This window comes from Nomascus leucogenys, chromosome 17 (genome assembly GCF_006542625.1).
Source record: "Nomascus leucogenys isolate Asia chromosome 17, Asia_NLE_v1, whole genome shotgun sequence".
In the NCBI taxonomy this organism is placed as follows: Eukaryota; Metazoa; Chordata; class Mammalia; order Primates; family Hylobatidae; genus Nomascus; species Nomascus leucogenys.
Genome location: NC_044397.1, coordinates 73,268,961 through 73,283,376, shown reverse-complemented (window position 1 = coordinate 73,283,376; position 14,416 = coordinate 73,268,961). Strand labels below are relative to the sequence as shown.

At 37.3% G+C, this 14,416-nt stretch overlaps 1 protein-coding gene across 4 annotated transcripts in view; it reads right to left on the bottom strand.

Moving 5' to 3' along the window:
- Nucleotides 1–14,416, bottom strand: part of PDE1C (phosphodiesterase 1C) — a 572,912-nt gene that overhangs the window by 123,961 nt on the left and 434,535 nt on the right. For all 4 annotated transcript variants that reach the window (XM_030796179.1, XM_030796181.1, XM_003270501.4 and 1 more), the window contains exons 4-6: nt 6,383–6,496; nt 4,623–4,805; nt 3,600–3,666 (exon numbers count right to left, since the gene is read on the bottom strand). In XM_030796179.1, coding sequence (XP_030652039.1) covers nt 3,600–3,666; nt 4,623–4,805; nt 6,383–6,496 — 364 coding nt within the window. The remainder of the gene's footprint in view (nt 1–3,599; nt 3,667–4,622; nt 4,806–6,382; nt 6,497–14,416) is intronic.

The window sequence follows — 14,416 nt, the reverse complement described above, 5'->3', positions numbered from 1 at the left end:
CAATGATTTGTTTAAGGAATGGTTAAAGCAACAGTCATTTGGTTTTTCACTGCACCAAAATCTCACTTCCCGTGGTTAAGTGAAGCATATTCACTTGAGCTTGACAGGAAGGATTCACATGAGACCACACTGCCTACAGGCAAGGTGTCAGATGGTACACTGGTAGAGACCTTGGTTCTCATGAGTGACTCTCACCCCAGCCCTCACTGAATTCCAACATAATCCATCCATCCCAATTTTGTTCCTGACCAAACATTCCAACTGTCAAATTCATCCCAAGGCCATCAAGGGTCTCCCTCCTGGATGCTAATAAACTGTTTTCAGGGAAAACAGAATTGTATATAGGAAAATCAAACTTTTCTGGAGGGGTTTCAATTGAATTGTTCCAATTCACACTTAGTGGTAACCTCACTTAAGTCTTCAATAACTGCCCCTCCATTAAAATAACCAAATAAATCGTGACAGGCACATTTCTGTGAGCACATTTTCTGTGCTAGGCACAGTGTGAGTGTTTACACACATTTGCAAAACCTCCCAAGTGTAGAGATAGGTGGTACTTTTTCCAGTTTTATAGATGGCAACCTCAGAGAGATTAATTGAAATGTCCAGCGCCATAAGGTAGCAGAGCCGGGTAGTAACCTCACTAACGACCCTTAGTGATCTCACTGCCAACAGATGAAATTGTAAATGCCATGAATATGTGCTGTGACCCAGGCCTCATCCCACTAGGGCCCAGGCTATAGACAGCAAGGACACTTAAGATTAACCCAAGATCTAAAGCTTTACCTTGGTTCCTATCATTGGCACTGCCATGAGTCACATACATTGTCTTATCTTTAGTCCTAAGGAAAAAGTCACTGACAACTCAGTAGGTTAGAAAACGCTGTGTCACTTCTGACAATTTTTAATCCTAGTGTCCAGAAAGGAAAGGGCTCTCTATCACTAGAAATAAAGAGATTATCATGATAAAAAGCCAAGATTTATTCTGAATATCAGGACTTAGAGAACAAAGAGGATGAGCAAATAGAGACAGTGAGATGGATGTCCTCTTCAGTCTGTCACGTTAGGGAAGGCTTAGCTGTAATTCTCAGTCTAATGTTCTTCAGAACCAGTTGAGGGGCTTAGCCAAAATATGGATCCTCCAGTGGGGACTCCAGAGAATCCTGGTGTGGGGCCTGGAATCCACATTTTTAACAAGTACCCAGTTTAACTGCCTTCAACCATTCTTCCTCATTCACCAAATTTTGCCCAAGGACACCTCCTATAGAGAAATTGCAGGAACTTCCTGTTAGTCTAACACAAAGGAAGCGTGAACCTCCTCATCTCCTCCCACTTTAAGCCTGGAGTCTTTCCAAGGTGTCACTTCCTGAGTCACAAAACAGATGCCTTTACAAAGAAGAGCACACAGCTACATTTCCATTAGGCTAATCTCAGAAGACTAGAGGTAGAACACCTCAAGTTAGAAGCTTACATCTATACATATATATAATGGAAAAAGTAAAAATAACGTAATGCAACATGTTTCAAATTTAGAGACTGGTTCATTATTATCTTACTTAAATATCATTTTATGTCATGTTCTTACATTAACCACAAAGGTTAACATGACAGTAGCATAAGGGTTATTTTAGGGAATTGTATTCTCTCAGTCTTCAGGGAAAATTTCGGTAATAAAAGAAAACAGTAATGATTCCATATGAACTTCTAGCAATGAAGTGGAAATAATCTTTTTTCTAACATGTAGTACCTAAAGAAAGAAACAAAAGAGTCTATATCTGTGATTGCTCCAACTCATTGCAAACAAAATCAGCCTCTGGAGAAGTGGAAAAAACATTACATTGTAAAAAGCCTTGAACTTCCCCAGTAAATGGGGGACACAGCCAAGAGAAATAGCAGCTTCAGCTTCAATGCACATATCAACAATATATGTGAGGAGAAGTAGCAATTTATTTAGAGAGCTAGTAGGTCTTCGTTATCTGAATAATCTAAGTACCTGTCCTCTCAGACAACATGTGTGCATCTGAGAATTTCTTTTCGCTAAGTATAAAATAACAATTCATGCACATCACAGTTTGTTCCAATTCTTTCTCAGTTATTCTGCATAGAAAAGAGGCTTCAATTTGGAAGAAACATTTTCATAAATGTCTTGGTACCAGTATACCCTCTTGTACTTATGTTCCTGATAAAGGAAAAAATTAAAGACAATAAGGATGCTTTTAATGTTTCTAAGAGTTTGATTGAACATTCAGGTTCAATTATGAAAATCAATACAACTTCATAGTGGATGTTAAGAAATATCAGATTTCCTGAAGTGATTTCACTGATTAAAATGGGAAATATCACTGTACATTACTGTACTGATGTATTGGGCATCAGATTAGGGGTTAAAGAGGAATGGGAGAAAAGACAGGTCTTCTTGTTGGGTCCTTCCTGAGTGTCCTTCCTGCTTTTAAGATTAGGTAAGAAGAGACGGAAAGGGTAGAGACAAACAAAGGAGAAATGAGAATCTGTGTATATATGGTCTCTCAAATTCAGCTAGTAAATGTCTCTGAGACAAGAGAAAGGCCTATGAATATATAATCAAGATTGTCCCAAGGGGCTCTTTCTTGACATTAATCAAGAAGCACTCCCCACCCCCTAACTCCATGAATAGGTAATTTAGCTTCTGAAAATATCATCACATTTTTCAGGTTTTGGAGAAAGAAAACAATGGCTTTAGCAAAGGTCAAAATGCTACAATGTCCCTAAGCACATGGCCCAAGTCCATACATAGACAACATGTGATGTCAATGACCTCAGTGATCTTGGGCTACACGATCAGCAACGCATTGGAATCCAGAAGCCAAATCAAGTTTAGCAAATCTCAAATACCCTCAGACCAATGCCTTCAGGAATGCATCTGCTTTGGGGCTCCTGGAGATATTCTATACAATTCCAAGAACTTGCCTGATTAGAGGCAATTCTGCAGGATTTAGCCCATTTAAACTCAAACATTTGTATGACTTCCAAGGGAACATTTGGCTCAGTGAAAGTCTTTGGAAAACAATGGGCTATATAGATGGGACAAGGGCTCTCACGCCATACGTTCATGCAGTAAAACATTACTAAGAACTTACCATGTGCTGAAAACTCTGATATCAAACATTAGCTCTGTCTCTAATTAACTCTTTTTTAAAATCTTGCTGAGTCTTGGTTTCCTCATCTATAAAATGGACTTGGAGTAGGTAATGAGATAATGGGACAATTACAAATATTGAAGATCCTCCTAATGTTGAATACTTATAGCCATAACATACTTGATCTCGTATGGAAAAATCAGATAAATCTCATAATGACAGATCACTATATAAAACCTAAACTACTCTAAAGTACTAGAAAGAAATGAAACCCACAGAGAGTTTGATTGTTTTTAAATTGGGAAGATGAAGGGTGAAAAGACAGTGATACTGTTAGAACAAATAATAAAAAGATAATGAAAGAATAAAGTCAGGAATAACTGGAAAAGTAACTGTAAATGAAAGCCTCTTATTTTCTAACAAATTTAACTCTACTTTTTATTAGGTACCATGTACACTGTAAAATCTTTTCACTCATATTACCTTTAATGCCTCAATAACAGCTGGTGGATAGCTCAGTCCAACCATGTTTGATGTCCGTCTATACATTCTGAAAAGTCAAAAGGGAAAAATGCAACATGATATCTTACAAAGTAGGATTTGTAATCCACAGACTCACACCAAGTATTGACAAATAATGAGAAGTCAAGTGGGGTGATCCAAAGAACCTAAAATTCATTTTTTGACATTTTTAATATTCACAGGTGGTCTAAGTGTTAAATTCAAAAGAAATTAAAGCAATCCCAAACATATGAACCATTGGGGGAAAAAAACCTAACTCTATAGGCCCCAGACTGGAAATTAAATTATTAAATGGGTCACTTCTTCTGCCAGAGTGAATTATAGTGCAGAATAGGCAGTAAGCGGTGTAGTAATTTAACCTGAATGAAGAACTCCTATGGGTAACCATTTAGAATAGCTTGTTCTTTAGAACTGTCAAAAACAAGATGGAAAAATGTCCCAGGTAATATTTAAACTTACCATGGTGTTTCTAAAATGTATAATTACACGATAAGGATTATAGGAAGAATATATCTATTTCTGGAATCTATTGCTGGGTAAGGGGGTCAATGTGATTTCAAAGAGTAAAATAGCTAATAAAACTGAAGTGTCATGGGGACTTCAAACCACTGAAATGAACTGTCCTCCCTGGGTCAGCAACCTCAAAACATCCCAGATCTGTTCCAAATGGAGACATCATCCATCTATTTCAAAAGATGATAGATGAGATGATTTCCTGCTTTAAAAATTAGAGACTGAACTCAAACTAAATCTTCTCTGATAAATGAAAAAATTCTGAGCAATAGCAAAAGCTTTTCCTAATGATGCTACAGAGATTAAAATAGATATGTTTTTGCCATTTCTCATTCAAGACTATCTGTTTCTACCCACAATTTTCAGTATTTATAAAGATAGGAAAACTACATTAAAGCAAAGCTTCCAGTTATTGGAAATGTGTTGCTTTGGCTGCTTTAGTCACTAAATGACAATGAATGACATCTTTACCGCTCCACAAATATCCCAGCCTGCACTGCGTGAACGATGCTCTTGAACCGGGGCTTCTCCTCGCTCCTCCTGAGCATCATCCCCATCTGCCGCGTGAAGGTGGAGGCCAGCCAGTCTCGGACCTCAGACGGCACAGCATCTGACTGAATGTCACTGAGCTCATCCTCTGTATCCAGGAGTCTCCTGAACACAAGAAACAGAATCAGCACACTGAGATTAAATCTGAAGTTGGAGCTCTCTATTCAAAGCAGCTGCTCCTCTCTGCCTCACCTGCATGTTAGGTGCAAAGAAACCAAATTAAATTGGCCACAAAAAATACAGTGCCTTTTTGGTAAGGCTTACGTAAGCTCGCCATGTGTGTTTTACAATGGTCTTGGCTTCCACTGATATTTCAGGATGGTTCTTTCTACCAGACTGGACAAAGGAACTGGTCCATTGTACCCAGAAGCACTCTGTGGCATTTGAGTGAAATTTAAACCTTCTATTTAAAAACACTTTCACAGGGAGCCTTGTATTATTTCATAGATGGACCATGTGACATTATTTTGTTTAAAAATATAAATGGACACTTACAGAGTTTGCAAAGTATCTACCAAATCACAGCAACCCAGTCCTCTGAAGTAGTGATCCTAAGTGATGACAATTAATATTCTTTCTAGTTTTGTAGGTTGCTACCAAAATTTAAATGTCTAAATTCAAGGAAAAATTTCAAAATAATGCAGTTCTTTATTTGCACACAATGATTTAATCATCTAACAGCTGTGTTTTGCTGATTTTTCAAACTTGTTCATAGGTCAGACCACTAGAATCAAACACAAAGAGCAATGTTAAAACAAAACCTAAAATAGCATGTCATATTTACAGTAAACCCAACTAAAAATTAGCAGTAAAAGTAGCTGCCAATGTAAAGGTGTTTGGATTTTTTTTTTCCTTTAGACTTACCAATTGGGGTGGGGGTAAGCGGAGGAAACATAACATTTGGAAAAAAGCTGTGATATCGAATTTCCTTAAATTAGAAACCAAGTGTGTCAGCAAAATAATAATAATAGTAAACCATACAAATCTTAGATTACTGTGAAATACTTTCAGATTGGAATTTGGCAAATAAAAGTAAGACATCACAAATACTGACAGAGAAGCCTGCCTGAATCAGAGGAAAAAAAGCCACACCTTTCATATTCAACATTTCAACATTTTTCAAAAGAAATGCAATTTTGAACTTTCAAACATATGTAGTAACTGAAACCGCTTTAATACGTTTAGATAATTCAAGTGGAATAAACCTGCTAAGTAAATCAGCGACATACATAAGACTGAAGAGGGAATGCTGGGTGCTTAAGAGAACACATGCTTCTCGATCACTTCAGGAGCCTCCATTTACTAACGGACATTATGAATTAAAACATAAACACAATTTTTAGACTGACACTAACAACATACAATAATTACAATGGAGGTCTATATCTGATTTTTAAAATCTTAGTGGATTTTTAAAAATTAGTTTTTCTCCTCTTTCATGATCTTACTTCCTTGTCATGGCAGCCATATGAGATTTGTTCTATCGGCTCCTTTTATAGATGAGGAGGTACAGAGAGTAAGTGACTTGTCCAAATCTATCCTCTTTGTTTGTGGAAACTAAAACTCAAAGATGAGTAATTTGAATGTCACCCCATTCCTGGCACAGGGGACAATGTCAGAAAAGCCATTTAAGAGAAAATTTACCATCACTATACTAATCTCTTTTGTTATTTTTAGCTTACCTTGTTTCATCAATATACACAGATTCAAGTACTGTGGCTGCATATTCCAAATTCTTCTTAAGATCTACCACTGAAGCTTCCCCTCTCTCTAATTGTTTGACCAAAGACCGTAATCTAGAAAAATAAAAAGACATAATTTCATTAGAATTGAGGAAACAAAGAATAATCCTACAACTATGGTGATATATTTTACAGTCATCGAATATTCTCACTTATTCTGATACACCTGAAAGGAAAATAATTATGGGACCAAAGGAGCAAGTAATAAAATAAATGTATACATTTTTGCCATTGTGAAGTAAGAAGAAAAAATTTCTCTCCAACCAGGCACTGACCATACTTTCTAGCTAGCTTTTATCTTTATGAATCCTAAATTATCAATGATTTTGCTTTTTCTCAAATTTTCATCTTTTTTGTTCTCTGTGGACATAGTAAAGCCTGACCAGCAGCAAAATCACCAAATACCTCTTGAGATTCTGCTCTGTTGAAGGCACTTGGTCCAGCAGTGGCCCCAGATAATGGCAGTCCCATGACCCAGGCATGTCCCAAGACAGATGAAAACATTTAAACTACTGAGAACCACAAGAGGGCTACAGAAGGAATAGATGAAAGTAAATTGTTTTACTGGACAGAAAAAATCACTCTGAGAGGAGATAAATACCCTAGTTAAAAAAAAGAAAATATGAGGATTGGTTTTAAACAAGGAACTCCAGACTATACAAGAGAAGCAATAAAACATGTTTTTTTCTGTTATTTATATGAACATTATCTGCACAGAGGACTTAGTATTCATGAGAACAATAAAATGAGTACAGATGATCAACATGCGGTAACTGAGAATACTGTAAATACCACAGAGATTTGGAGATTGGGCAACTCTTCAGGCTGTTTGATAACCAGCAATGAAAAGAGTAGAGACTTTGAAGACAAACTGGGGTTTGAAGCTCACTTCATAACTTATTAGCTGTGCAACCCTAGGTAAGTTATGTAACATCTTTGAGTGTTATCTTAATGAAGAGCAAAGTACGAAATTTCTAAAGTTGACCTAAAGATTAAATGAAATTGATATAGAGTATGTGACTCATGCTTGTTCTTTGAAAAGGCAATTGTTATAACTATTGTCATTATTCAATGACTTTGATTACCACAGATAACAAAATGAGAAAAATTCTAGCAAGATATTTAAAAATGATTGTCAAATCTCCACTTCCCAATGGTATACGCAATCTGTTCTCACCTTCCTGACATCAAAATATCCTCAAATAGGTTGCCTTCATGGCAAGGTATAAACTACTCCCTTCCTGATTTGCATGAAAATGACCCACAATAAAGAATGAGAAAAAATCTTGGATCGACCTTAAAAAGTAGGCAAGAGGGTCAACCATAAAAAGATTTCCAGGAATTTCAATGATATAAAATACAAATAACATTAGATTCAGGTAGTCTCTACCTGAATTATGAATCTGCAATATATCAAAGGGAAATATGCAAAGGAAATCAGCAGAGGCTCCTGCAGGCTTGGAGGTGAAGGTCAGCCTTCGGAATGCCATTAGCAGCACTGGGAAGAGTTCTGAATTTCAGAGGCAGCACGGGACAGGGAGTTGGCAGGGAAGGGCTTGCCAGTCACTCACACAGAAGGGATAGCCAGCCTGCCAAAGAATGGGGAGACAGCAGCAGGGAGCCCTGACTGCTGTTCCAAATAAGGATTGGAAGCTCTTTAGCAAAACACATTCCTGGCTAAGTCTGCCTCCAGTTCTGACTCTCACCTCAAGGTGCCCAGCTATCCCCTAGGCTGTTTGGACTCTCAAACGACAAAATGAGAGTAAAATTAAACTTTTTAAAGTTTAGTCTCAAAAATGAAAGTAAAATTAGACTTTTTAAAGTTTACTCTCAAAAATGAGAGTAAAATTAAACTTCTTAAAAATGCCTCTCTCCATTTGGGGCTTACAGGTTCTACCAGGAACTGACATGAATCTCTAGTAGAACCCACCTCAATTCTAGAACCTAAGAGGAAATGACAAAAACCAAGAAAATGATGAGAAAAATTATAAGAGCAATAGAAGTAAAAGCCAGAAGATCCTATCTACCTATAATAGAAATTCCATAGGAAATAAACAACAGAAGCAGCTTTAATTGAATAAGTTTTCCTAGGCTAAAGTAAAACCTGTATAAGCAGATGAAAAGGGATCAAATACAATTTTTTAAAAGTAAATGAAAACATCAAATGTATGCTACTGTAATTTTTGATTTCAAAGAATAAACAAACTTGAAAATCTTTGAGAAAATGAAATATAATACTTACAAAGTAACAAAAAATTGTCCTGGCCATCTACTTCTATCATGTCAAACATCAAAAAGCAATTTAATAATAGTACCAATTTTTTAGAATAATATGGGAAACTTCAAGACATTTATATCTACATCTACAGAGTTACCAAGTACATAAGAAGCCAATAAATACATTCTCAGGTGTTAACAACTTCACAATTTATCATTCATATCCTTTCCAGAAAACAAAACAAAAACAAAAACTTTAAGGCATACTCTAGCACAGTGGTCTTCCAAGGGAGTGAATTCATGAGTCTCCAGTTAAATGGATTGTTGATTCATGACCTAGATTTAACTAACTCAAACTTTACAAAATGGACAAGTAATTTAAAAAGATTCTGGAAAGAAGAGGCAGATAAAATAAAATGCTGATAATACAAGGACAACTAAACATGAAAATGAGCTGACACGTCACCTTTTACTAGGACAATCTCCTATTTTTCATACAAACACTTCCTCTCCCACTTTTACAAACTAAAAGCTAATTCTCATCAGTTGAAAAATAATTGGAATTATTAAGGACATTGTATGGACTATGGATGTATAGCCACTACTTTTTAACAATTCCCACTCCTGGGAAAGCACAGTATTGAGAGAATCAAGTCATGAAGGGGCCTCATATCATCTTGTGATCAGCGGGCTGGGACCCCAGGCCAGAACAGGAGTGGGGCCTTCAGGGAAAGCTTCACTCAGAATCTCACTCAGCTGTTCCGATGAGTAGCACTGAAATCAGCTCCACCAGAGAGACCCAGGCTTTGTGCCACAATTAGCAGAAAATCAGCCATTCAGAGGCTTCTCCCTGATGTAGTCACCAGTGGTGCCAGGCAGACATTAGGCAGTCACATTTATGCATTCAGTGTGAAGTTCTGACCCAACAGGAAGCTGTAAATAGAAAGCAAAACCCTAGCCAAGTGGTTTCAACAGATCCAGAGAGGAAATGACACAGAAATAATGCACCTTTTGGATGCGTAGGAGGCACTAGAAATTTACATGTAACCCTGTCTTTCCAGCTTATGAGATGAGCAGAAGATTCAATCAACTTCCTGGCAGTCAGTGAGGGAACCTAGAACTACCCGTCACTCTGTTTATGGAAGAACAACTAGCTGACATTCACCTTTCTTTACTCAAGGATGATGAAACAGAAAAAAACATTCATGAAGAGATACAGCAATAAAGACAGAAGAGAATACAGCATTCAAAATGTGAAAGGACTCACTTTTGAAAAAAAAATCACTAATGGAAACAGAAGTGAATTTTAGGGAGCATCTGCTGTGTGTTCAATACAATTCAAAAAAACATAGATCTATGAACCAAAGGTAAAAGCCCAAATCAATATAATAAAAAGTTTCTTTAAAAAGAAACAAAATATGACAATAGAAAGACTACAAGAACTTACTGTTAAAAAGAGTTAAGTGGTGACCAGCTTTGTATATACCCATCTCCTGTTTGGGTGTCACCCATGTCAGATACAAGCTGCAGCTGCCAACTTTCTGCTTTATGTAGCTGCCACACAAAGCCTAGTGATTCCAGATGTCCCTTTCAAATTCTGTTGAGCTTTAGCATAGCGTTCAGGTGCTTATGCTCCATCGGCCCCTCAGCCCACCTTTCTCTAGCTCTTTATCCTTTCCATTTGGAATTTCCAGCCCAGCCCTGCCCTGCCATATCCTACCTATCTCTTGGTGAAATGGCTATTCTTTGGGCAAAAGAGTTTCAAATTAGCTCTTTTATCATTGGCCAATTTAAGTTCATGAGAATAAGGACCCCCCTCTATTTGTCATTATAGTGAAGGTATTCCCTAGATCTTAATCTATCTTAAGAAGGGTTGTCTGAAAATTAGCCAGGATCTTTCATACCCATGTCATAAAGTATTTTTGTTCAACTGGAAAAGACTAGCTGAGGCCAGAGGGCTCAACTACTCTCCTTTGTTGTCCTAGTAAAGTTGTCTAGATGCTTTTCATGTGAATTCATTCCATCTAAAAGGCAAATGTCATCAGGGGCCAGGTCCCATGGTATGCTGCAGCCTATATTTTGGGAAAGATGGAGATCTGGTGTTTTAATACTACCCAGAGGAATTTTTGGTCTGGACACCTAAGGGGAATTTATTTCATGAGCATTCGAAATAAATTTACAAGGAAGGAAGATAAAGAAGTAGGAAAATATACAAATAATAATAATATTAATAAGGTTTCTCTTCTGAGAGAATGTTCATAGTTTCCAGCACTCCATCCATTTCTGTCACTGCTGCTGCCAGATAATAGTTCCAGTATAGAAGTGCAACACCATTTTAGGAAGTGCTTATGCCTTCCAACTTTGGCAAGATGCCTTTCAGTTAAGACAGTGTGCAATTTCATTGTGGATGATCCATTGCATCTTTTCATGACTCTCGCATTTCTCGACGTAAACTCTGCTTTCTGTATGCTTCTTACCTGCAAGGCATATGATGAGATAATGCATCTCTTCAGTTCCCTGTGCCCTCAGATCCAGAGCAAGCCCTGGATGCTGACTTCCCCTGACCCTACACTAATCAACATGTGGGATGCATAAAGGTGTTGGAAGAGGGGAACTATGTGAGGAAAAGCCAGAGCACTGTATTTTGGAATTTAAAAGGATGTTAGGGAGGAGAGATATTATTTTTTTTCCACAAAGATAATTCCTAGGACCAATGGGGTGAGCTTCATTAAGAAGCAACTTATTGGTTCAACTTTATAATTTAGAAAACTGCCTTATACTGGACTAGGCATTATTCCCCACCCCAGTGAGGTCGCAGAAAGCCCTACAATCCTATGCCTTGAAAACATATACATCCATTGAGCATTAGACCCTGCTAGAATTTCATTCTTTTGCACAAGCAAAAATGAACTGTAAAAAGAAGCTATGGAAACATACTTTCTCACGTTTCTCTATTCTGCCCAAGGTTATTCCCTCTGAGGATGGGTAGGCAGCTCCTAAAATGCCAGTGTAACCAACAAGTACTGCTGTTTCAGAAAGGCTTTTTTTGTTTGAAAGGATATGAGAGAGAACTGGATCTTTTACAGTACTTTCTCTACATGTCCCAATGAATCATGAGCCCTAAAAACTCATTTGAATTAAAAAAAACTTCATTTCAGTTCATCACACCTATGTATTCGTAAGGCATACTCATCTCTGGGTCCTTTTCATACACCTGCCTCCTCCATGTCACTCCTGTCCTCTGCCACTTACCTAAATGCCATAGGAAATAACTTAAAACAACTCTCCCAAATGGGATGCCCCAACATGACTTTTAGTCTTATGCTTTAATGCCATCCGATAATGTCATCCAAGCATTTTTCTGGCCATTGTTTGTTTCTATAATTAATGACAGCTGATTAAGATGGCCACACTTGAAAAACATTCAACATTGGGTGTCTTTTGTGTGCAGGCACTGGGAGAGACAGGCTCTAGGAATACAAAGTGGGGAAATGCAGTGCCTTCTCTCAGGTAGGGAAGACAGAAAGCTAACCAGCACCCACAATGCAGTACTGTAAGTGAAATGGCAGAGGTGTGATGGGGGCTAAGAAAGCACAGAGGAGAGGAATCTTCTAATAACAAAGCCCTCCCCAGTGGAGTTGACCAGAGCCATCTTGAAGGCCACGTAGGGGTCAGCCAGGCACACAGAATGGGATAGGGAAATGGCAGACTCTGCATGGAGAGAGCAGACTGAAGGCAGTGACCTATTTAGATAATCCCATGTCTGTATGGAACTCAGGGGCATTTCAAAAGATAAAACAGAAGAAGGTAGGAGCTACACTACAGTAGACTTAGAATCTCAAGCTAAAGAAATGTAATTTTCTCCTGGAGATAATGGGGAACCCCAGAGAATGTTTAAATGGAGGAACAGAATTATGAGATTGGCATTTTAGAAAGATCAACCTAGCAGCTGAGCAGAGGAGCACACATAGTGAGTAAGTTGGAAAATTCTATGTTTTCATTGTAATCAGGCTTATCTGATACTCTGAACAGCACAGTGTGAATATTCTCTCACATGACGGAAATTTGATAGAGTGCTGCATGAGTTTAGGGGTAGTATGGATGGTTGCTTTTAAGAATTTCTGGGAAAGAACTTGTTTTAGGGCATGCGGTTTCCTCATTGAGTGACCACCAAACCAAAAACAAGAACATTGCCAACAAAAATTATGACTGGTAAGAATAGCCTACTTATGTAGCTTTTACCTTTTGTTAATGCTATAAATAAAAAAGAATTTTACTTCTACAGTTCCTAATTACACCTGCTTAAAGCAGATGCACAAATGGATTGAAATAAATTACTGGACTCCAGTTACTTTTTCACTTAAGAAAAATAATTAGTACCTAGGTGCATACCTATGTTTCTATATTTTTATATGCCTCACTACATAACTTGTTAAGTAAAAAAAAATTAGTAATGTTATAGAAGATTTTGAATAATGTCATGAAAAAAATTGACCTAGTTGGCATGGACTGGACACTGCACTAAATTGCTGCAGAATGCACCATTCTTTTCAAGTGTGCATGTAATAGTAATCAAAACTGACCACGTGCTGCGTCACAGAGACTTTCAATAAATTTCAAGTAATTGAACTCAGACAGATAATGTTCTGTGACAACAATGAAACACAATTTTTTTATTGATTAGAATCCAAAACAAAAAATGACTAGAAATATTTCAAGTGTATGGAAATTTAGCAATATATTTCTAAATAACCCATAGGTCAAAGGTTAAATCACAAAATAATTCTAACTGAACAATAATATACAGCCTTGTAGTATGCAGGTAAAGCAGTGTTTAGAGGAAAATGTGCAGCCTTAAATAAATATATTAGAAAATGAGAAGTCTAGCCTGTAATCCCAGCACTTTGGGAGGCCAAGGCAGGTGGATCACGAAGCAGGAGACCATCCTGGCTAACACGGTGAAACCCCGTCTCTACTAAAAATACAAAAAAAATTAGCTGAGTGTGGTGGCGGGTGCCTGTAGTCCCAGCTACTCGGGAGGCTGAGGTAGGAGAATGGTGTGAACCTGGGAGGCAGAGCTTGCAGTGAGCCGAGATTGCGCCACTGCACTCCAGCCTGGGCGACAGAGCGAGACTCAGTCTCAAAAAAAAAAAAAAAAAAAAAAAGAAAGAAAGAAAAGGAGAAGTCTAAAAATAAGTGATCTCATTATGCACCTCAAAAAGTTCGAAGAACAAGTTAATCCAAAGACAGTAGGCAATAGCAAAAAATAAACACAAAACCAAAACTTAAGTAGCAACAAACTCACAGCAGAAATAATTAGCAAAGCCAAAACCTGGGTCTTTGAAATGCTTAATAAAATGGATAGGTCAAGCAAAACTGATCAACAAAAAAGAGAAATGATATAAATAACCAATATCAAGGATAAAAAGAGACTATTACTACAGATTCTGTGGACATTTAGAAAGGTAAAAGGATATCATAAATACCTTTCTGAAGATACATTTAAAAATTTAGATGAAATTTTAAAATTCCATAAAATCTTAATTTATCAAAATTGACATAAGAAAAAGGTAAACTATTAATAATTCTGTATCAGAATAATTGATACAGAATTGTATCAGACATAGGACTGGATAAAAATAATATCTTTAAAAAGCAGCAAATAAGTTATTCTAATTAAGCGGTGAATTTACCAATGGCACTTGATAAACAGCAATAAACAATTAGAAAATGGTACCATTCACAGAAACATCAAAA